The following is a 24,024-nucleotide window of genomic DNA, read 5'->3' as shown; positions in this document are numbered from 1 at the left end:
TGAAATATTTTGAAGGAAAACTTTTCTTTTTGATAATTTTGTATTTTGAAATTAATTAATCTTAAGTTTTTCAAGTTGACTTTCTCTGGAAAGGGATGTCTCTGTCATCTCCTTTTGCATTAGAATAGACTACAGGGGATACTTCCATTTTGAAGCAGATGAACCGGGCTTGTTTTATTAGACCTACTGTGTCATCTTTTAGCCTAATCTAATTATATGTTTGAAATTAATCATATAATTAAAAAATCCCTGTTAATTTTTTTCTGAACGTGATTAAACCTAGACTTTTGATTTTTTCAATTAGTTGAGCTAGTGAAATCGCTTTATTTATGCAGAAGTTTCTTCATTTATATATGATTGGTTAATTGCCTAAAAATAGAATCTAGATACTTTTACATATCATTTCGTCTTACAACAAATTCTTGAAGCATATAGTATTATTCATATTAGAAGAAGTGGAAACTGGGGCTCAGGGAAGCCTTTGCTTGCGCAGCTGGTTAATACTAGGTATAACTTCAGAACTTTTACCCTTAGAACTTCAAAACAGATGATTTTAAATATCACATACAAATATCTAGTATAAAAAGAAAACTGTAAGGTTACATTGCAGATTTGGTTTTAATGTGATCTGTAAGCTTCCATGTGCTATACTTTGTAATTAAGTGGAATAATTTCCTCATAGCTGACTATTTGTGCAGGCTTAATGGTGTATTTGTTCTGGAAATAGCAATATTTATGGTATTTAGGAATATTTATATCAGTAGAACTTTTTTGCAGCAAACTACTAAGAATAAAAGAAAATGCAAAATTATCTTCTGTTCAAATAATAGGAGATAGTAAAGCTGTTTCTCATTACACTGTCTATAATAGTGATTCTCAGATTTTTATTTCTTTAAAAATCATTTGGAGATACTTGTTAAAAACGTAGGTTACAAGGCATTATTCCCCAAAATACTGATTTAGCTGCTCTGGAGTAGGCTAGATAAATTGCATTTTGTTTTAGATAAGCATCCTGGATTATTCTGAGATAGTTGGAATACTTAGAGAAGGTTCCACATTTAACAAATCAGGATTCTTGAAATATTTCCTTTGTATTCTGACAACCAATTCAGTCCTTTATGCAACAAGTATTTATAGAACTCCTACTTTATGCAGTGTACTCTTTGGCTCTCTGAGGTCTATAATTTCCTAGAGACTAAAACATATTTTTTAAAAAATGTACTTGCTCTGATTATACAAATGTAATACATGTTCATTGTCATACTGTAAAATGAAAATCACTGACAATACTACTTGCAAAAACTACTTCTAGTGATTTTCCTTCTTTTTATCTCATCTTTCCTCAGTATGTATGCTTTTAAGAAAATGGGAGAATCATATTATAAGCAGATTTTTAATCTATATTTTTCACTTAATATTATATGAGGAACGTTTTTCAATGCTATTAAATAGTATTTTAATATGGAGTTTTAAATGGCTGAAAAATGGTGTTTTGTTGTATGGTTTAAATATTTAAACTGTCTGATTGTTACTGATGTTATTGTGGACTTTCTTGTGCATAAGTTTTATTTTCATCTCTGGTTATTTTCTTAGGGTAAGTTCCCAGAAATTGAATTACTAAGTTGAAATTTATTTAAAAAGGTTTTAAAGGTGTTTGATATGCATTACCACGTAATCATAGTCCTCACTGCCTATTATTTCTCACAATCTTTACTCCACTCCTTTTCTCGACCTGTGCATTTTCCTCCAGTGTTCTTGTGTACTGCCTTTCTGAATTAAAATAGTCTATAACCATCCGAAGGAATTGTGGTTCAAAAGCTTTTGTTAGTAACTATTGAATTTGCATTTTCCTTAAGAAGTAACTGTAAATCTTGGCGCTGTGTACAAAATTTTTTCATTGGAAAATGCTCTCATGATTTCAACTCAGGGCTCTGGGAACACATTTCTCTATCATGCAGTGTGGATTTGGGGACTTAACATTTTTTCCTGTCTTCCTTGCCTACCAACTCCCTCTGGTAGCCAGCCACTGTTGATAGGAGATGGGGTGGGGGGTGTGAATTGTGAGGAGTAAGGAGTGTATTGAAGGCTAATGTGGACTCAGGTGAATAGAACTATGTGACTGGCATGTTTCATCATTTAAATCCATAATATCTGTCCTTGGCCAATTTCTTTAACAATTCTTTCCTTTTATCTACACCAGGAGTTGACCTATTGTGTTAGACTTTATTTGGCCTGTTTGATTTCTGCTTTATTACCTGTTGGTTCTATTCAGGATTTCTTTTTGCGTGTGCCCTCTGCAGAATGGCGTGTGTTCTCACATCCTTCTCCCTTACTGGCTTATACTTAACAATATTGATTCACAACTATTTCAGATATAGGACCTTCTGGATAATAGTTATCATTTGAAGTTTGTTGATTTAGATAATGCATAATGACAAGAGATTTCCTTAATTCAGTAGCACTTTTATTAGTCTCACTAAAGTCTTTATACTTTCAGAAAATAGTAGTACATTTATGTCAGACACTGTTCATTCTGTTTAAATCTGGTGCTAAATCAAGTACAAAAGACCATAGGTTTCCATATGATTTTATTGCTAATGGCAGAATAAAGAACAATGGCAAAAATGAATTGCTGTTACTCCAATGGCAAAAATGAATTGCTGTTACTCCCTCCTTCCCTTCAACCTCCGCTCCCTACCACTCTTTTTAGGCCCAGGGAAGGGAAACAAGGTCACAAATAAATGATACAAGATTGGTCTATAGGTATACAAAGGACAAGGCTAGTATTCATTTACTTTTTAAGGCTACAGGTACAGTGGTTGTCCCTGACTGTTCAGGAGTTGAGGGAACGAGATGGGAAAGAAGGGAAATCCCAGGCAGCCTCAGCTAAAAAGAAGGGCCGAACAGCCTGGTCTTCTGGCCAAAGTGCTGTTGTTTGTGGGGAAGTCTGTTTATGTGAACTAAGAATGAAATAATGCTTTCCACTTAATAATCAGGCCAGATATCATACAGATTTGAGTTTCTTATAGGTCATATGCACTTCACCCTCATATGCGCCTGCTGCTGTGCTAAGTAGTAGAGGAGAGAGAAATCAGACTCAGCTCCTGCCCTGCACAGTCTGGTGGGGAAGGCATGTAGGTAAATAGGTATTACAGGACAGTGAGAGACAGGCTCCGATATGGATTAAGGACAGGGTGCTAGGAGAACAACTCAGGTTGAGGGTGGTTAGGAATTGAAGCAGTTTATAATTATATAACAATGCAGAGCAAAATATGTAAACACAGTGTTCTTAAAATAAAGATGAAAGGCGTTAGAAATCAAAGCTTGAATCTTAGCCCAAAGTGAAAGGTGGGTGGGTAGCCTCTTGATCTCTTCTTAGAATTGTACACGTGCCAAGAGTGTGGAATCTATTCCTCTTTTTTACAACTGACCGAGGTTCATCCTGCATATTTCTTGGTCCTTTCATCACCTTCTTTGGCAATATAGTTGTCCACAGAGCCCACCGTTTCTCAAGACATTTTTGACAATTGTTGGGAAATTGGAAAAGTATTTTGAGAAGCTTCAGTGAACACCTTTGGCATCTATTGAAAAAGGATTTAAGCTTTTTGAGACAACCAGACCATTCAGTATTAAGTGGAAGTAAACAAGTTTAATTTCTAAGCAAGGAGTTGACCACGTTTTGCTCAAATAGTGAGGTATAACTAAAATGATGAGACTGATTTTTTTGTGTATATGTATCTCATAAACTGGATCTGAAGTCTATTTGAAAAGAGAAGTTCCAAAAATGTCCTCAACAATGGTAGCCATATCCAATTAGATATATAAAGCTGAGTACTTTTAATCATTCACTTGAATTTTAAATTCATGTAAGTTTCTCCTTCTTTCCCTCTGTCCCTCCCTCCTTCTGTTCTTCCCTGCTTCTATCTCTGGCTCCTCTTCTTACTTTATAGTCACTCTTTGCATAGCGTGCTGATCTATAGAATCTCATACTTTATAGGCTTGTTAAAATAGAGGAAGTCACTCAGAGGTTTCATATAATGAATTTATCTTATATGTTGTTAGTTCTTAGTAGAAATTGGTTTACGGGGCCTGATGACAGGACTAACTGGTTCAGTTCAGTCTTCCTGCATTGAGTATATATGATAGTTAAAGTGAATATATTAATACTTTTCCATCTGAATATACAACTTTTAGAGTTAGGGAACAAAGATTATTTTTATATGGATTAAACATATTATATTAAATATGTTCCTCTTAAGATCTTATTAAATGCTATATAATATCTTTGTGTATATATAACATATGTATAACGTATAACAAGATATTCTGCATTTTCTGAGAAACAAGGTTTACATAGCACGCATATTAGAAAAGGGGTCTTTTTAGATGCTATTGAAAAAATCGAAATAATTTCCAACGAAGTAACCTTAAGCTCTCAATTTTTGCTGTGTATTAAATTCTTATTAAGTTTTCCTTTTGTTATTTTTAATGTAAATGCTGATTTATGTATATTTGTGTTTTCTTTTTAAAGGATATGTGGGATTAGTAAACCAAGCAATGACTTGCTATTTGAATAGCCTTTTGCAAACACTTTTTATGACTCCTGAATTTAGGAATGCATTATATAAGTGAGTATTTGAAAAAATTCTATAAATAAAACTGATTTAAGAATTAAAATAAGGTTTTTATCTAATAAAATCTAATTTACCTTCTTGCAGTTATTTGTAAAGTTTGGGGCATTTCTCACTTTATAAGACAAACCTTGAATAGTACACAAGAAAAGGATTTTATGAGAGATTGGCATATGAAAAATTTGTGGGAACTGATTTGTTTCCTTTTTTGGGTTACTTTTGAGTAATATCTTTGAAGTTGCTGCAAATATGAATTTAATGTACTTTGGGAACTTGAATATTAGTTGAATTGCTCAAACAACATTATGTTACCATTGCATTCATTTGTAAGCCCATCATCTGAGGTTACTTGTACAAGTTGACGTGTTTTCTTTTCAGCAAGTATTTGTTACCCAGTAGTGTTTATGTGCTAGGCAGTTGGTGGATTTAGAGATGGACTTAGAAATAAGGTCGTTGTTCCTGAGTAATTTACAGATCTCTCCACAACAGCAACATGTGTATGTATGAAATAGTTTAAATAACATTTAAGGACAGCTAAATGCCATGAGAGTTTAGAGAGAAGGGAGATTGATGAAACTTGGAAAAGTGGCTTAGCGTGGAATGTAGAACTTGAGGTAGGTCATGAAGCTAGGTATGATTTGGCAATATTGAGGAGGAAGAGAGAACGTTGCAGACAGGAGGACTTTCAAGAGAAAAAGTGAGTAATAATAAGTGCTGCCTAAATGTTAATTATTAGTAGTTTGTATCAGACACTGTTCTGAGCACTTCACAGGTAGACTCATTTAAGTGTTATGGTAACTGTATGAATTATGCGATGTTATTATCCACATTTTACAAAGGAGGTAACTGAAGGCACGTAGAGGTTAAGTGCTTTGCCAAAGGCCGCAATGCTAGAAGTGGTGCACACAGTAGATGCCAGAATCCATTCCCTATTCTGCCTTTATTGTAGCTGATGCCAGTAAATATAATACGTCACAGGGGCCTTTGGGACATCAGCCGAAGTAGAGTTTTTGTCACAGTACTGGGAGATGAGGTTAATAGATGGAATCTGGAGTCTGCCTTCAAACCTAGAACTAACTGAATAGCCTAGGGTGATGTGCCTGCTTTGGCAAATGGTGCACAGGAATGAGGATCCTGGGAGCTTGATTCACCATGCGCTCTGACACCCTGAAAGTGGTCTGTAAATTTATAGCACTGTGGAGAAGAGCAAGAGCATAGCCAGGGCTATCCATTCAGCAAGCGTATATTGGAGACTTACTGTGTGCTAAGCACTCTTTTAGCCATAGAGATTACATTGGTGGAGAAGACAATGTCCCTGCCTTAGACCTTCTATAGCTCAGCCTATATAAATGAGCTCATTTCACACAGTCATGTATGCCATGAAGAAAATAAGGCAGGGCATTGTGGAAAGCAATTGTCAGGAGGTGGGATGGGAAGTCAGAGAGGGCCTCTCCAAGGCACTGCCGTGTCAGTAGACCACAGAAGGCAGTCCTGTGAAGATCTGGGCCAAGAGCATTCAAGGCAGAAGAACCACAGTGCAAAGGCCTTCAAGAAACAAAAGAAATCCCTTGTGACTGGAGCCCAGTGAGTGAGGAGGGGCCGTAAGACTTAAGGTTAAAGAGGAAGGCCAGATGCTTTGGGGATTGTGAGAGTTGCAGGTGGGGAAACAAAGCCTGAGGGCCTGATGATGTTTCATAATGTAGAGCTAAGGAAGGTTTGGTTCCTTAGAACGGCTGGACCTTGCTGGACTGCAGGCAGGGTCGCGCTAGCATGAAAGGATAAGTTCTGTCTATTTTCTTCACTTGTTGTATGATAGCCAAGTGAGAATCTACTCATTTAGATGTGGAAGCACGTAAGTGATGTGTTAAACACGCCATTTAGCAAAGTTTATATGTTGCAGTGTGCGGGATTGATTTGAAAGATAGGGAACCCTGGAGGAGTCTGTTGTTAAACCAGGCATGAATAGATGGGGGTCAGAATGAAGATGGGGGCAATGTTTATTGATGTTTCAGGTTGAAAAGTAGTACGACTTAGTGACACATTTTATTTAGGAGTAAAAGAAAGGGAAGAATCAAATATGGCACCAAAGTTTCCCACTTAGGTGACTGGAGTAACTCCAATACCAGCAAGATCTAAAACCTTTTAAGGTATTTGTACCAGGGCTAAAGGACAGGTGAGAATTCAGTTTTATATTACGGTAATTCCTCCCCACTAGTGAATTTCCCTTGCAAGAAATTTGAGCATTCTTTATTTTGACTTGACTGTTCCTTTACAGCTGCTGGGAGAAATTTAGATCCATAATGTCAATTATAAGTCCCTTCTGTTGAGAAGAATAAGAATAAAGGGGGCTAGGGGTTAAATATAGAAGAGTGGAGGGTTAAAGCAGATGTCAGATAATGAGTAGGTGTTTGCAGGGAAGCTTTGAGAAGAAAAAAGTCAAATGTGTTCCACTGATGTCTGCGAGGCAGAAGGGAGCTCCGGTGTGCAAAAAACGGGATGGGATCACAGAGCTGCAACTTCTAAGCCCTAAAATAAGAAAAATATTCACAACTTTAACAGAGGGCCATACCAAAAGAAGAAAAAAAAGCCTTTTACTAAGTTTGTAAACTGTAGCAGAGGAAGATTAAAGCTCCAGCCTCCTTTTTGAAACTAAAAACCTTCTAGTGAGGAAGTAGAAAGTATTAGTAATGATCTTATCGCCAACTTAAGATATAGAGAATCATTAATATTATTCTTATTTAATATTTTGTCTTTAACATTTTCTTTTATTGAATATAAAATTATTTTAAGGTCTTTTGTGGGTACATTATCAACTTTAGTCCCCCAATCTTACGTGTTCTGTAAGGAATCTGCTTTTTAGTTAGGAATTCGCTTGTTATTGAGACAGTCCCTGTAGCTCAGCTAGACTGATGTTTATAAGTTTGTGAGGGTAAAAGTCTTATCTCAATGATTTTATTTACTTATATTCTCTTTTTTAAACTTTTTTTTTTTAAAGATTTTATTTTTTTTCCTTTTTCTCCCCAAAGCCCCCCGGTACATAGTTGTATATTCTTAGTTGTGGGTCCTTCCAGTTGTGGCATGTGGGACGCTGCCTCAGCGTGGTTTGATGAGCAGTGCCATGTCTGCACCCAGGATTCGAACCAATGAAACACTGGGCCGCCTGCAGCAGAGCGCGCGAACTTAACCACTGGGCCACGGGGCCAGCCCCTCTTTTTAAAACGTTTTACTATGGAAAATTTAAAACATATTAAAAAACAGTGAAATAGTGTAATGAATCCCTCTGTACTCATCACCCAGCTTTGAATATTAACAACTCATGGTCAGTCTTTTTTTTCTGTAACCCTCCACTCTGTTTGGAAGCACACCCCCAGCATGTCATATGTAAATTATATCTCGTCAGTGCTAAGATTTCGCTGATTACGCCTTAATTTTTTTTAAACAGTGTTCAAATCAGGATCCAAACAAGAGCCACACGTTGGAATTGATTGATAAGGCTCTTAATCTGTTTAATCTATTTTTAATCCCCTTCCATCTTTTTTCCCCCCTTGCAATTTATTTCTTGAAAATAAATATATATGGAAAACTGATGTCATCTGTCCTGTAGTTTTCCACAGTTTGTGTTTTGGTAGGTGAATGCCATGGTGTCATTTGATATTGTTCTGTTCCCTGGATTTTCTGTGAATTCATAGTTAGGACAAGAGTCTTGATCAGATTGAAGTTTGAAGATTACTTCTAAACGTGCTTTGCCTTTCATTCGTGTTGCCTTCTTATGCCTTTTCTTGTTAAAGTCTAAATTTCTTCTGATTTTATGAAATAGAAAAAGACTAATGTCTCATTAGCTATTACCAGCTTTAGTTAATATCCAAACCCTGTACAGCCTCAGAGTTAAGACCCTACAGTATTATGATGTTAATGTCAATTATGCTTTAACAAATAAAAGTATTTTATAAATAATTTTCAAACATTTCATTTCAATAGGTGGGAATTTGAAGAATCTGAAGAAGATCCAGTGACAAGTATCCCATACCAACTTCAGAGGCTTTTTGTTTTGTTACAAACCAGCAAAAAGAGAGCAATTGAAACCACAGATGTTACAAGGAGCTTTGGATGGGATAGTAGTGAGGGTACTAATTCTCTTGTAATGCTAAGTATTTCCAATATTCAGAGGGGTTCTGGGAGACAGTATTATAAACAAATAATACATAGTAACAGCTTAATTAACTTTACCTTAAACCTTTTCATTGCTTTTTGCTGGGATTTAAAAATAGCTTATTTTTGAAATTTAATCTCTGAGGGTAAATTTTTCATGAATTAAAATGTTCTTGTAAAATAAATTTAGTTATACTCTATTTTTATGTACTTAAACTAAAATTTTTAAAATTTGTCATCTTAGATTTTTCTTAATATATTTTTTAACTCTACAGTGAAAAAAAAAGCAGAAATAGCAAATAGTGTGGCACCATAAAGCATGTTATTTATAAAATGCTGATATCTCTTGATTCTTTTCCTTGTGATTGCCTTTTCATGACTGTAGTGTATATTTTGTGTTCTTTTTAAGTTGAACATTATTTTGTGTAAACTTTTCCATATTTCTGACAAATTTGCTTTTAAACAGCAAGTTAATGTTTTATTACATTACACTTATTGCTATTTTTATTGAATTTTGTCTTAAAATAGCTTGGCAGCAGCATGATGTACAAGAACTGTGCAGAGTCATGTTTGATGCTTTAGAGCAGAAATGGAAACAAACAGAACAGGTAAGTCACCTCTCTCAGTGGAGGCGAGTGCTTTCTAATAAATCATTCATTACCTTAAAGTGGCTTTTATTCTCGTGGAGTGTCTTAAACCTTGGGCATTAGTCAGTTGGTAAAGTACCAAATGAGGAATTGAAAGTACTGGGTTCTCACTTGGCCATTCACTGAGTCGTAAAGATCCTCAGTAAACACCCTGGACCTCAGTTTCTTCATCTTTAAAATAAGCAAGTTGGAACTTATTATCTAGACGGTCTCTTCTTAGCTAAAAACTATGTAATTTATATATATACATATATATGTGTGTGCTTATATACATTTTGGGGGGATGATTTTTGAACAGTATTTTCAGATATTTACCAAGTAAATTATATGTCTTATAATCTGTAGCACATTATAATGTATATTTATCAAGTTTTACCTTTGTTTTGACCAATGAGGTATAGTCATATTCTTTTGACATTTAGAATCCTTGTTAATCTGACCCTATTCTTCTTACCAGCTGGAAAGAGGAAGAGGTGAGAAGTGAGCAGAACACTAGACATATCATTGGGATGAACTGGGTAGGGCTCAGGACCCACTCAGAGGAGGGTTTATACTGAATGTAGTGATAGGGGATCAGAGGGATAGTGTAGGGGAAGAATCTGGAACATAGCCGAGAGGGTCTGCTCTCTGATTGGAACTATTATGATGGCTTGGACCAGAGTTTTTCAAACTGTAGATTGTGATCCATTCATGGGTTATGAAATCAGTTTAGTGAATCCACACCAGCACTTTAAAAAAATGGAATAGAATAGAAAAGTAGAAGAGAGACTCACATAAGTAAGGGTAAGTATTGTTTTATGCAACTTTTGTTACAGTTATGTGTACTGGGTTGCGATGTGAGTTAGTTTCTTACTGTGGGTTGCTGTCAAAACGGAAAAAACAGTGGAGTGCAGCACTTAGCAGTGCTCTCCCGGTGCAGAAGACATAATCAGATATGGCAGGTGATTGAAGAAGACTTCATTAAATAAATAGTATTTGAGTAGACATGATGGTGGATCCTAGTTTGAAGGCTTTTAAGTCCTAGACATTTGAAGGGATGTAAATTTATGAAAAAGGTAAACTGTAATATGCCTTCCTTCTTGTCTATTCTTACTTAAGACATACTGAAAAAATCTTTAAGTTTGTTTAGTTTTCTGGTTTCTCTACATAGCCTTATGGAATTATATTTTAGTAACTTTATGTAGACAGTATTAGTGGCTGTTTCCTCTTTGCAGGGTCTGAAGTTACCCTTCCCCTTGTTACATCCCTCTGTGGATCAGCACCTCCGTTAGGATCAGCTGGGGAAATTCCTCCTGAGTTCCCAAGTTTTGCTGGGAGATATGATTTTAGAAATCAGAACAAGTTATTGTGAGAGTGATGATTTGCGTATGTAAAGCTATAAAAACAGGCAGTTATTTAGCTGTGTAATATCAACGTGCCTAAAGTGATAGATTAGGATGTATTCTCATCCTAATGAAAAGAGCATATGAAGTTTAATAACATAAGAAATGATTTCAACAAAACATTTTAATAGTGGAGTTTTTAGTAATATGAGAATTGAGATAGTTAAGTTTTGCACATTGATTCTTAATGTTAATCTAATTTTGTTGATTTTTGTCAAGACTTGATCTTTTAATAGAATTTTAGATAAATCTTCTTTTTTTTAAAGTTTTTTTTTTTTTAATTTTTCTTTTTTTTCCCAAAGCCCCTTGGTACATAGTTGTGTTTTCCAGTTGTGGGTCCTTCTAGTTGCGGCATGTGGGATGCCGCCTCAGCGTGGCCTGACAAGCAGTGCTCTGTCCGCGCCCAGGATTCAAACTGGCGAAACCCTGGGCCGCCGAAGTGGAGGGTGGGAACTTAACCACTTGGCCACAGGGCTGGCCCCTAGATAAATCTTAAAGCATTCTAAAACTTCAACAGTAAGAATGAGTGTCCTTTTGAAACTCATTTTTAAAAACATGAATCATTGTGTTTTTACATATTTAAAAAATTATTTTTAAGGAACACTTTCTAAAATGTAAATTTTAAATTTCTTATTTTTAGGCTGATCTTATAAATGAACTATATCAAGGCAAGCTGAAGGACTACGTGAGATGTCTGGAATGTGGTTATGAGGGCTGGAGAATCGACACATATCTTGATATTCCTTTGGTCATCCGACCTTATGGGTCCAGCCAGGCGTTTGCTAGTGTGGTGTGTACCTTTCAGCTGACTGCTTGTGTATCCATACACAGAATACATAATAGCACAGTGGTATAATCTGTCATAAGGTAAGTATCATCCTAGATACACCTTCTTGGGTTGTTAGTCATTCCTGCATTTAAACTAGCAAGATCTAGAAGATTTTTGACCCTTCAGTGAGTCCTAATAGTGCATGTATAAGAGGGAAAGTGAATGCAGATGTACTGCCTCTTGGCTCAGGGTTTATTCTTTCTGATAGGGGCTAACTTATTTCACTTTATCTTTTTTTTACCTGTAAACAGTATATTTTATAAATGCTATATTTATGACCACCTTTTGGATTGGAAAGTACTTTTTGTTTTAGGGACATTGCTTTGTTCTATACACTTTTATAATTGGAAAAATAATCTTTGATTTTTGGATAATCAGAGGACATATTTTTTAAAGGAGCATCCCTATTCTAAAATTTAATTTAAAAGCCATACTTTCTATATCAGCACAGGTAATTTGAAGAATCAGAACTATATATAATTAGTTTAATTATTTATATACTGAGTATCTAATTGGGAGATTATCTAAGATTTTCTCATTCTTCCTCTCGTTATCCATTTCTTAATTGCTTTTTGATAATGTTATTATTGCATTTTATCCTTAAGTGTGTGTAACTACTTATACAAAAGGAGAGTCTTGGAAGGAGTTAAGTTGATATTTAAAATTAGAGAGTTCAGAAACAGTTGTTTGAAACTTATTATGAACCAAGGGAAACTTTCAGAGCTAAGTAAAACATTTAAAAAAGCAGAATTTCATCATGATGATGTTTTGGGTCTTGTTTATGCTGTTAACAAGCTGATGGGGGCTCGTAGCTAAAATCAGTGTTTTTAAACCAGATATGGTTTAGTCCTCTGGCCTCTGGGATGATTGATTCCCTTTGCTTTTTTTATCCTGCTTTTATATGGCTATCAGGAAATAATCAGCAAGAAATTATGGAGTCAGTCAGTGGAGTCCAAAGTAAGAGACCTTTTCTGGATAGTGGAAGATCAAGTCTCCTTTCCTCCACTAGTTTTCAGTCCGCTTCCTGAATAGATTTGAAAAATGTTGTTTAATGTTTAATAGTACCCTTGTAAACTGCCATTCTAGGTATGTGAGCTTGCTGTTGCTTCCAGTGGCGAGTTTTGTTTTTTGTTTTTACTTTATTTATTTTGCCAGTTTAAGATAGAAGTGACATACTGAAAAATCATTGAAAATTGATTAATATTTGTCTTTCAATGACTTATTTGCTAACTCATTTTTAAATACTGGCATTTCATTAGTGAAATATACAAGGGAAATATTTGATAGTCCCAAGCATTATAGGATATTTTTTCTACTTTGTAAAAGTATTTTTATGAAAAATTTTTCTTTTATACATTCAGTTTAGCTTTTTTACATATTAACTGAATGTTGAGGAGGCTAGTTTTATTTGTGTTGTTATATTGCATTCTTATATTTGAGTATTCAACAAATATAAGTGCTTAGCTAAATCTTTATGTCATTATTTATTTAGCTACTGAATTGCCACCACTCTCCAAGTACGTTATAGAAACAGCAGTGGAGCAAATGGGAGGATACTTTTGGAAAAGTAAAAAAAGTTACATTTCTAAATGGATTTCTCCAAAGGTAGTCCTCCCTTGTTGGACGTATGGTGGTGGTGGTAGGGGTGGTGGTGATTCAGTGGGAATTGGAAGTTACAGCTGGGAAGCAGTCTGTGAGCAGGTTTATAACACACATGCGCTAATAGGGCTTGCGGAAGGGAATTTAAAACTTCCTCAACTTTGCTAGAATCTCTTGAGGGAAATTACAGCAGGTGAAACTACCCAAGATAGGGGTTCTAAGGAGGATACTACCTTCAGAGAACTTTAGTTAGAGGTAAGTGATTTCTTATTGTTTTCTGAATTCAAAACCTATAACCTACACTTCCTAATCTGCAGAAATCATCACACAGCATCTAAAATTTGTTTTATATCACTGTGTGCCATTGTGTATTTTGTAAATTCTATGTGTTTTAGAAAGAATTTGGTATAAACGTGGATTGTAAAAATCTAGTTAAAAGAAACGTTATAAAATCTTGTTCAGACTATATATAATATTTGGCCTTAATGTGAACCAAACTGTTTTTAAATTTATTTTCCTAATTTATTAATGGACTCTGGCATTTTTGTTTTATTGGATATACACACACACATATATACACATATCTGCATACATACACACACAACATCGATGGTTACATGCTCTGTTTATTGTATGTTCTGTTCAGTGAGTCTCAATATTATAGATATGTGCATATAGTGAAGTTAATACCTGATGCTTAATTTCAGTTAGTGTGAGGTTCTGTTAAAAACTTAAATTTTTTCTTTTAACCTTTATCTGAAATATCCAATTTCTAGAGTCATTTTATCTCCATGCAAATAAATTAACTTGAGAATAGTATTTCAGATTAAAATATGAATGGAATTAGCACTTAGCTAATTTATCATTATAACATCTATAGTCACTTTTTATGGTCTTTTCCAGCATGATTGATAGACTGTTTTTTTAATGAGTGCTAAAAATTGCCTAAAGTTGAAAAAAAAGCTTTTCATCACAATATTTTTATTGAATTATTTTTTAGTTCTTGTAACTATGATATTTATTAAATTTCTAATCTTCGTTTTACTTGGCCAAGTAGGCAATCAATAGTTAAAGGCGCTTCTGCCATTCTCTCTCCCCCTCTCAGGTTGGGTTCTGTTCCACACTGGTCTGCAGTGGAATTTAACAGGTGTTCAGGAGAAAACTTCTTTGATTAAATAAATCTGGGAAACTGTGTAACTATAATCCTCTTTGGGAAGTTCACAGTACATATTTTATTTAAAATGCCCAGAAGATTCCTGTAGTAGAGAAATTTAACTGTGTTTGACTTAGCGTTGTCTTTCTCTATGGGATATCTGTTGATATTTCAAGGGACGCTTGGATTCTGAGGAACGTATTTTGGGAAGTTCTACATTAGATTAACGTGATTTAAGGAATATCTCTACTGTGTTACATTAACATTTATGTCCTTGGGATGTTGAGGGGGAATGAGAATACTGAAATATTTGTTATAATTTCCAATTGTTTTACGTATTTTGTTATTAATCCTAAAATATTAATATCAGCTGAAAAATTACTGTATTAGTCTTTAAAAATTTTGTTCTTAATGATTTATTAGGTAATTGGAACCTTTTCTTTTCACTGATTAGAGCTGTCTATATAAAATCAATCTCTGAATTTCATAATCAAAAAACCTTATTGCCAAGCACATTTGAGAATGTATTATTATAAGGAGACAGTCTTAAACATATTCTAATGATACATAAAAATTGGAATTATAATTTTTTATGAAATTAGGAAAGCATATTTCATAAATAAGACAAAAAGGATATAGCCTTATATGTTTGACATTAACTAGGGAAGTGCTTTTCTATTTAACAGTAAAATTTTAGACACTATATTTTTATGGGTATCTTTTGTCATATTACGTATTTATTGAGTTGCCTACTCTGTGGCAGGCACTGTTGTAGGCCATTTTCTATTAGGATATTTTTATTCTTTTATTGGGTAAGTTTATTTAAGTATCTGTCTATTATTACAAAATATGTTCAAAAGTCTGACATTGGGTTTAGCCTCACAGTTCCATACAGTGTCTTTGGGAAGATCAGATTATGTAAAAGACTTTTGTTCCCTAAGTAAACATAGTTTGATGATTATTTTAAAATTTTGAAAAGAAAACTGTTAAATTCATAAGTATTTATGAAATCATAACCGTTTCAAGTGTTTAATATACGCAAGTTTATATCATAAGTCCTACCCTGATTTAACAGGTGGTTTGGACGTTCTTATATGGCTGACTCAGCCACATAACTCATTTGGATAGCAGAGCGGTCCAAATTTGTCCAAATATGTAAGCAATACGTAGAGAAAAATCTCTTCAACAGACTCTACCCTCATTTTTCCAGAAATTTGTGTGGTTGGACGTAGTGGGAACCAGTTTAAAAAGTGGGGACTTCTGCTTTCAGGAAAATGGAGTAGATGTACATTGCCCTATTCCCCCCCCAAAACCATTGAAAATCTTGAACATTATATATAAAATAAACATAAGACGACTCTGAAAGGTGGAGAAAAGGCATAAAGACTAGGGACCTCAGGACTGAAGGAATGACATGGGGTGAGTTCCCTGTGTTTTCTTTTTGCCTAATATATCCCAGACTTGGAGCTGAAGAAATTGGCAGCCAGGAAACAGTAACAGGCACAGACTAAAAAGCCTGCTCTCTCTAACCAAAAGACCAAGAAAGGGACAGCATAGCAAGGCAGAAAACTTTTAGACTATAACCACTCTGTTCTAGCCAAACATCACAGAAAGACTGTGGCCCCCGCCCCAACCCCTGCCAGCCAAGGCTAAGTAGGGATCCTAGTCTTGCACCCTCATGAAGTTGTAACAAGGTTTTGCAAGCCCCCACCAGGGTGGTTTCAGAGAAGGCTGAGTAGGGAGCCAGGAGTCTCATCCCTTTCCGGCAGTCATAAACCTCCCTATTGCCATTCTCCTGTTTCTCTGGTTCACTGTCATTGGAGACCACATGGGAAGCCTGGCCTTCCACCTGGCAGTAAAGAGATGCTGCTTTCCCTCCCCACTGGAGTGAAGTCAGAGGAGGCCTAGTGGAGATTCAGGACTTTCACTACCTCCCAGTGGTAAAGAGGCTAGCCCCTCCCACCTGTGGTGTCAATGAGGCCACAAGGGGAGCAGTAATGAGACACTCCTGCCCCTCACAGCTGAGGTGATAGTAGCAGAGGCCTACTGAGCCTCCAGAATCCCCACCCTTGCTCAGCAGTAATGAGGAACTCCTCCCCACCTTGGGTGTCAACAGAGGCCAAGTGGGAAACCTAGACTTGTGCTTCCACCTGACAGTAGTAAGCAGGGACCCTTTGCCCGGCTGGAGCAGTGTCTAAGGAAGCCAGCTAACCCGGAAGATTTAAATAGGGTCCAGAATCTCATAGCATAATATCCAGGTTTCAATAAAATATCTAGGTTTCAATTAAAAAAAGATCACTTTGCATATTAAGAACCAGGAAAATCTCACTTTGGATGAAAGGAGAGGCAATCAGTAGACACAAACACTAAGATGACAGATGTTAGAATTATCTGACAAATATTTTAAAGCAGGCATCATAGAAGTACTTCAGTGAGAGATTCCAAACCCACTTGAGACAAATGAGAAAATAGAAAGTCTAAGGGAAGAAATGGCAGATAAAAAGAAAAGTCAGATGGAAATTTAGAAATGAAAAATGCAGTAACCAAAATAAAAAACACAATGGATAGGCTCAACAGCAAAATGGAGGAGACAGTGGAAAGAATCAGTGAGCTTGAAGATAGAGTAACAGAAATTGCCCAATCTAAACAGCAGAGAGAAAATAGATGAAAAAAGAAAAAGGTCCTCAGGGACCTATGAGACTATAACAAAAGATCTAACATTTGTGTCATTGAAGTCCTGGAAGGAGAGGAAAAAGAAGACAGGGCTGGAAAAATACTCAAAGAAATAGTGGCTGAAAACTCCCCAAATTTGGCAAAAGGCATAAATCCACAGATCCAAGAAGCTCAGCAAACCCCAAACCAGATAAGCCAAAAGAACTCTAAACAAGTCCAATTATAGTCACACTTCTGAAAACTAAAGATGAAGAAAATATCTTGAAAGCAGTGAGTGAGAAAAGGTAGCTTTTCTTATAAGGGAAAAACACCCTGATTTCTCAAAAATAGATTTGTTATCAAAAACTTTGGAGGCCAGAGGGAAGTGGCACATTTTTCAGGTGTTGAAAGAAAACTGTCAACTAGAGTCTTGTGCTCAGTGGAAATACTCTTCAGGAATGAAGGGGAAATCAAGACATTCTTAGATGAGGGAACAGTAAGAGAATTTGTCACCAGCAGATCTACCTTTAAGAAATGGCTAAAGAAAATTCTCTAAACAGAAAGGAAATGATAAAAGGAAGGCATCTTGGAACATTAGGAATGAAGAAAGACCAAAGTAAGCAAAAATCTGATAAAAACATTAGGCTTTCCTTCTCCTCCTGAGTTCTCTAAATTATGTTTGATGATTGGACCAAAATTATGACACTGTCTGATGTGGGTCTAAATATATGTAGAGGAAATATTTAAGACAATTATATTATAAATGGGAGAGAGTAAAAAGACATAAAGGGAGGTAAGATTGCTATGCTTCACTTGAACTGATAACAGGATGGCACCAGTAGACTGATCAAAGTTATGTGTATATAATATAATACCTATAGCAACCACTGAAAAAGAGAGACACTCAAAAACACTATGTGTAGGGGCTGGCCCCATGGCCGAGTGGTTAAGTTCACGCACTCCGCTGCAGGCGGCCCAGTGTTTCGTTTGTTCGAATCCTGGGCACAGACATGGCACCACTCATCAAGCCACGCTGAGGTGGCGTCCCACATGCCACAACTGGAAGGACCCACAACTAAGAATATACAACTATGTACCGGGGGGCTTTGGGGAGAAAAAAGGAAAAAAAAAAAGCAAACACTATATGTAAGTCAAAATAGAATTCAAAAAATGTTCAAGTACTCCACAGGAAGACAGGAGAAAGAAAACAAAGAAAAAAACTAAAGTAGTGGACTTAGTTACATGTAAATGGTCTAACTATACCAAAAGGCAGAGATCAGCATATTAGATTAAAAAAACAGAACCCAGTAGTATGCTATCTACAGAAAACTCTGTTTAAATGTGTTGGTATAGGCAGATTGAAAGTAAAAGGATGGAAAATAATGTCACATAAACATTAATCAAGAAGAATGAGGAATGACTGTATTAACATCAGATAAAGTAGACTTCAGAGCAAAGAAAATTATACTAGAGACAGAGAATGGCATTATACAATGATAAAAAGGTCAATCTGTCAAGAAGACAGCAATCCTAAATGTATGTGTACCACATAATAGAGCTGCAAAATATATGAAGCAAAAACTGTCCAAACTGAGAGGAGAAATTGACAAATCTACAATTGTGGTTGGAGACCTCAGTGCCCTTCTCTCAATAATTGATAGATAGACCCTCCAGACAGAAAATTAGCAAAGATATAAAACTCAACACCATCAACTAACAGGATTTAATAGACACTTATAAAACCCTCCACTCAACATAACAGAGTACACATTCCTTTCAAGTGCCTGTGGACTATATATACCGGGATAGACCATACTCTGAACTGTAAAACAAACCTCAACAAACTTAAAAGAATTAAAATAATAGAGTGTGTGTTTTTCAACCACAATGGAATCAAATTGAAAATCAATAACAGAAAGATAACTGGAAATTACAAAACACTTGAAAATAAGCAATGCACTTCTGAATAATTCATGAATCAAAGAGGAAGTCTCAAGGGAAATTTAAAAAGGTACTTTGAACTGAATGAAAATATATCATAAATTTTGAGACACAGCTAAAGCAATACTGAGAGGGAAACTTATAGCATTAAATGCTGACCTTTAGTGAAATGCTTACATTAGTAAAAAAGAGGAAAAGTTTTGAATCAATTAGACTTCACATAACCTGGAAAAATAAGAGCAAAAGAAACCCAAAGCAAGCAGAAAGAAGGACATAATAAAGAAAAGAGTAGAAATCAGTGAAATTGAAAACAGAAAAACCATAGGGGAAATCAATAAAATAGAGCTAATTCTTTGTAACAATCAGTTCAACTGACAAACCAGTAGCAAGACTGACAAAAAAAAAAAGAGAGAGAGAAGGACCCAGCCCCCGTGGCCTAGTGGTTAAATTTCCACACACTCTGCTTTGGTAGCCCAGGTTCACAGGTTCAGATCCTCAGTGGCAGACCTACTCCACTCACCAGCCACACTGTGGAGGTGTCTCACATACAAAAAAATAGAGGAGAATTGGCACAGATGTTAGCTCAGGGCAAATCTTTCTCAGCAGAAAAAAAGAGAGAGAGAAGACAGAAATTTCCAGTATTAGGAATGAAGTGAATACCACTACAGGCCTTGCAGATATCAAAAGGATAATAAGAGACTACAGTGACCAACTCTGCACGTATAAATTTGATAAATTAGATGAAATGAAGCAATACCTTGAAAAGCACAGACTACAACTCATCCAGTATGAATTAGATAATTTGAATAGCCCTATAACTGTTATGGTATTAAATTAATTATTAAAAATCTCTCAAAAAGGAGATCCCCAAGTCAGGATGGTTTCACTGGAGACTTGTATCAAACATTTTAGAACAATGAATACTAATTCTACACAGTCTCTTCCAAAAAATAGAAATGGGGGGAACCCTTCCCAATATATTTGTCCCAAACCAGACAAAGACAGCTAAAAAGAAAAAACTATGACCAAGCCAATATCCTTAATGCATGTAGATCGGAAAATCCATACCAAGATATTAGCAGCTAGAATTAAGCAATATATTAAAAGGATTATATACTATGACCAAGTAGAGTTTATTCCAAGGATTCAAGACTGGTGAATGTTAAAAAAAAATTAATGAATGTAATCTATCAGAGAAATATTAACAGACAAAAGAAGAAAATTTGCATGATCACATCACTTGATTCACAGAAAGCACTTGACAAAATTCAATATCCACTCATGATAAGAACTCTCAGAAGACTGGAAATAGAGAGTAATTTTCTCAACTTGGTAAAGAACATATTCAAAAAACCTACAACTAACATCATACTTCATGGTGAAGGACTGAATGCTTTCTCCCTAGAATGTCAAGGTCATCTAGGCAAGGATGTCTGTTCTCGTCACTCTTATTCCCATAGAACTACAAGTCCCAGCCAACACAATAAGGCAAGAAGAGGAAATAAAAGACATACCAATTAAAGGAATAAATAAAATTGTCTACCCCTTTTTTAGATAACATTTTTTAATGGAGAAAATCCCAAGATATCTACCCAAAAACCCCCTAGAACTAAGAGAGTTTAGTAAGGTAGGAGGATATAAGATAAACCTACAAAAATCAATTGTATTTCAAAATACTAGCAAAGAATGTGTGGAAAGTGAAATTAAAAATCCAATACCATTTACAGTTGTGAAAAAAAGGAAACTTTAGATGTAAATCCAATAAAATGTGTACTGGACCTATGTGCTGGGAACTATGAACTCTGAAAAGAATATTTAAATAAATGAAGTGACATACTGTGCTCATTGATTGGAAGATTCGACATAGTAAAGATAGCAGTTCTCTCCAAAATTATATAGTTTTAATGCAATTCCTCTTAAAATATGGCAACATTTTGTGATGATCTACATACAAGCTCATTCTAAAATTTAGTGTGGGAGGCAGAGGAACTAAAAGAGCTGGAATAGCTAAAAGAATTTTGGAAAAAGTAGAATAAAGTGGAAGAATTCAGTCTTGATTTCTTGACCTGCTCTTCAACTCATTATGTAGCTACAGTGGTATTGGTGGAGAGATAGAACTATAGATCAATGGAAGAGAATAGAAAACCCAGAAATAGGTCCACACAAATATGGCCGACTGATTTTTGAGAAGGCACAAAAGCAGTTCAGTGGAGGAATGATGATATTTTCAACAAATAGTGCTGGAACAACTGGACATCTCTATGCACAAAAATGAACCTTTACTTAAACCTCTTATCTTGTACAAAAATTAGCTTAAAATGGATCATAGACTTAAACGTAAAATGTCAAGTTAAATTTTAGAAAAAAACATTTAAAAAAACTCTTCCAGATCTAGGGCTAAGCAACGAGTTTTTAGATTTGATACCAAAAGTACAATTCACAAAGGGGAAAATTGACAAATTGGATCTCATGAAAATTTAAAAACACTTCCTCTTTGAAAGCCCATGTGAAGAGGATAAAAAGAGAAGCCACAGACTGGGAGAACACACTTGCAAACCACGTATCTGACCAAGGACTAATCTAGAATATATAAAGAAGTCTCAAAATATAGTAGTAAAAGAAATCGATTTAGACAATTGGCAAAAGACATAACATTTTATCAAAGAGGATATACAGATGTGAGATAAATCCAGGAAAAGATGTTCAGTATCACTAGGGAACTGCAAATTCAAAGCACAGTGAAGATAGCACTCTCTACGTCCAGAATGGCCAAAATGAAAAATAATGACAGTCCAGAAAGCTGGCAACAATGTAAAGAGACTGGATCACTCGTACATTCTTGCTGGGAATGTGAAATGTTACGGGCAGTTTCTTGTAAAACTAAGCATGCACTTATCATAGACTCCAGCAGTTATTTGTCCCAGAGAAACGAAAACTTACACAAATTTATGTTCACCCAAAAACCTGTACACGAATGTGCATAGTGTCGTCTTTGTTTTTAATATCCCCAAACTGGAATCAGCACAGATGTCTTTCAGGAAGTGAATGATTTAACAAACTGCGGCTCATACAAACCATAGAATAAAACTCAGCAATAAAAAGGAGCAAACTATTGATACACATAAAAACTTGAATGAAGTCTCCAGGGAATTATGCTGAGTGAAAAAAGCCAGTCCCAAAAGGTTGTATATGATATGATTCCATTTATATAATATTTTTGATATGACAAAATTTTCAAACTAGGGGACAGATTAATCATTGCTAGAGCTTATAGATTTTCTGGGGCCGGGGGAAGGATGAGTAGGTGGTTACTAAAGAAGAGCAACACGAGGGATCCTTGTGGTGTAGGCACCGCTCAGTCTCTTGCCTAGTGGTGGATACGTGAACCTATGCCGCTGATCAAACTGTGTAGAACTTAATACACAAACAAATGAGTACACTAAAACTGGGAAACTGAGTGAGATAGGTGTGTTGTGTCAATGCCAATATCCTGGTTGTGATAGTATACTATAGTTTTGCGAAATGTTACCTTTGGAGGATACTGGGCAAAGCGTACAAGAGTTCTTCCTGTATTATTTCTTAGAATTATATGTGAATCTACAAGTATCTCAAAAATTGCAATTAAAAAAGTTGATGGCTTAGGCAAAAGTATCTAGAGTTCTTTTCCTAGTTAAACAAAACAAAAACACAACTTAAAGTGTGTCTGGGAAAGATGATTGAGTATATCTGTTGATGTATATCGTTAGCACAAAATCGCTAAGTACCTCAAAATGGGTTAGGAAATAGTTGTCAGTGGTTCTGATTTATCTTTTTTTGTTCAATTTGAAAGATAAAGTATCATATTTTAACCCTCATTTCTCCATTCAGAATAAAATAGGCAATGAATGATAGATAAAGAATTTTATTAGGTTAATAGTTTAAAAAAGCAGGAGGATTTATAGGCAGTATAATTTCTTGGTTATATCTTTTGATTGCACTGTGCCTAGATTTTTTGCATTAACTGTAAAATTGTGATAAGTATTTTTTATTTGGAGAACTAAGGATGTAAGAATTCTCTGTGTTCTATTCTGAACTGTGAAAATGACAGAATCTTAAAAAAAAGTGCAGAATTACATTTTGTATAATAAATGAGGAGGAATAAGCTCTAGAAAATATTTTCACTCTGGAATGATGAAAAACCATCATAGTCAACCCAAAGCTGGTTTGGAAGCTTGACGCATGAATGTAACATACTCATGAGGACGGCTCATAGTAAGCAGTGCAGGTTTTTTGTCTGTATTAATAATGTAAAGTGTTTATAATATTTTGTTCCATTTTTATGATTCATAGCTTATTTTTTAATATCTAAAATACTGTTTTGCATGATTTTTAGTTATCTTGTACATCATATTAAGTGAAGATGGAAGTATATAGCCACATTAGCCCATCATTTACATAATTTATTTGTTGAATGGATGGATGAATTGAAGCTAATTTATTTTTAACGGACTAATCTTAATTATATTTATCCTGGTAACAAATTGTTGAAACTATAGTAAGGAAGCTATAGGAAATTGTTAGTATAGCTTTAACTGGTTTCTCAATCTGAAAGATAATGGTGGCCACCTGAATCTGTCTATCTCCACACATCCTCCCAAAACACTGTAGAAGGTACGGGGTAGTTGGGTTTCATTTGTGTTCCTTCCACATTAGTAGGAGACAGAATATCCTGAATTTCAAATTACCTGTGAGCAGCAAAAATAATCACCAGGTTCTAAGAGAGCATCCACTGCTGCTGTAAGCCTGTGTATGTGGAGAGTGGGAAGTGGGAAACTTTAGAGACTATGAAACAGAGAAGAGGGGATTGAAGGACATAAAATGGAGACAAAAGCATCCTCAAAAAGAGGAAGTACAACAGGGCGTGCCAAAGTCGTGGACATAGACTGAGACTTGGTAGTTGATACCAGCAGCTGTGAGGAGGGGGTTCTCGAGTGCGCAGAATTAGAAGTGCTGGCCTTGGAGGAATTTTCCTTTGGGGGAAGAAGGAGATGAACAGAGCAGG

General features: G+C 35.5%; 1 protein-coding gene across 2 annotated transcripts in view; it reads left to right on the top strand.

The window, feature by feature from the left end:
* USP47 (ubiquitin specific peptidase 47) overlaps window positions 1-24,024 on the top strand; it is a 110,829-nt gene that overhangs the window by 48,772 nt on the left and 38,033 nt on the right. For both annotated transcript variants that reach the window (XM_046684888.1, XM_046684886.1), the window contains 4 exons: window positions 4,532-4,628; window positions 8,610-8,755; window positions 9,309-9,388; window positions 11,450-11,599. In XM_046684888.1, the coding sequence (XP_046540844.1) occupies window positions 4,532-4,628; window positions 8,610-8,755; window positions 9,309-9,388; window positions 11,450-11,599 (473 nt within the window). The remainder of the gene's footprint in view (window positions 1-4,531; window positions 4,629-8,609; window positions 8,756-9,308; window positions 9,389-11,449; window positions 11,600-24,024) is intronic.

This window comes from Equus quagga, chromosome 14 (genome assembly GCF_021613505.1).
Source record: "Equus quagga isolate Etosha38 chromosome 14, UCLA_HA_Equagga_1.0, whole genome shotgun sequence".
In the NCBI taxonomy this organism is placed as follows: Eukaryota; Metazoa; Chordata; class Mammalia; order Perissodactyla; family Equidae; genus Equus; species Equus quagga.
Note: the sequence above shows the minus strand (reverse complement) of the source record. Positions and strands in the feature narration are given on the sequence as shown.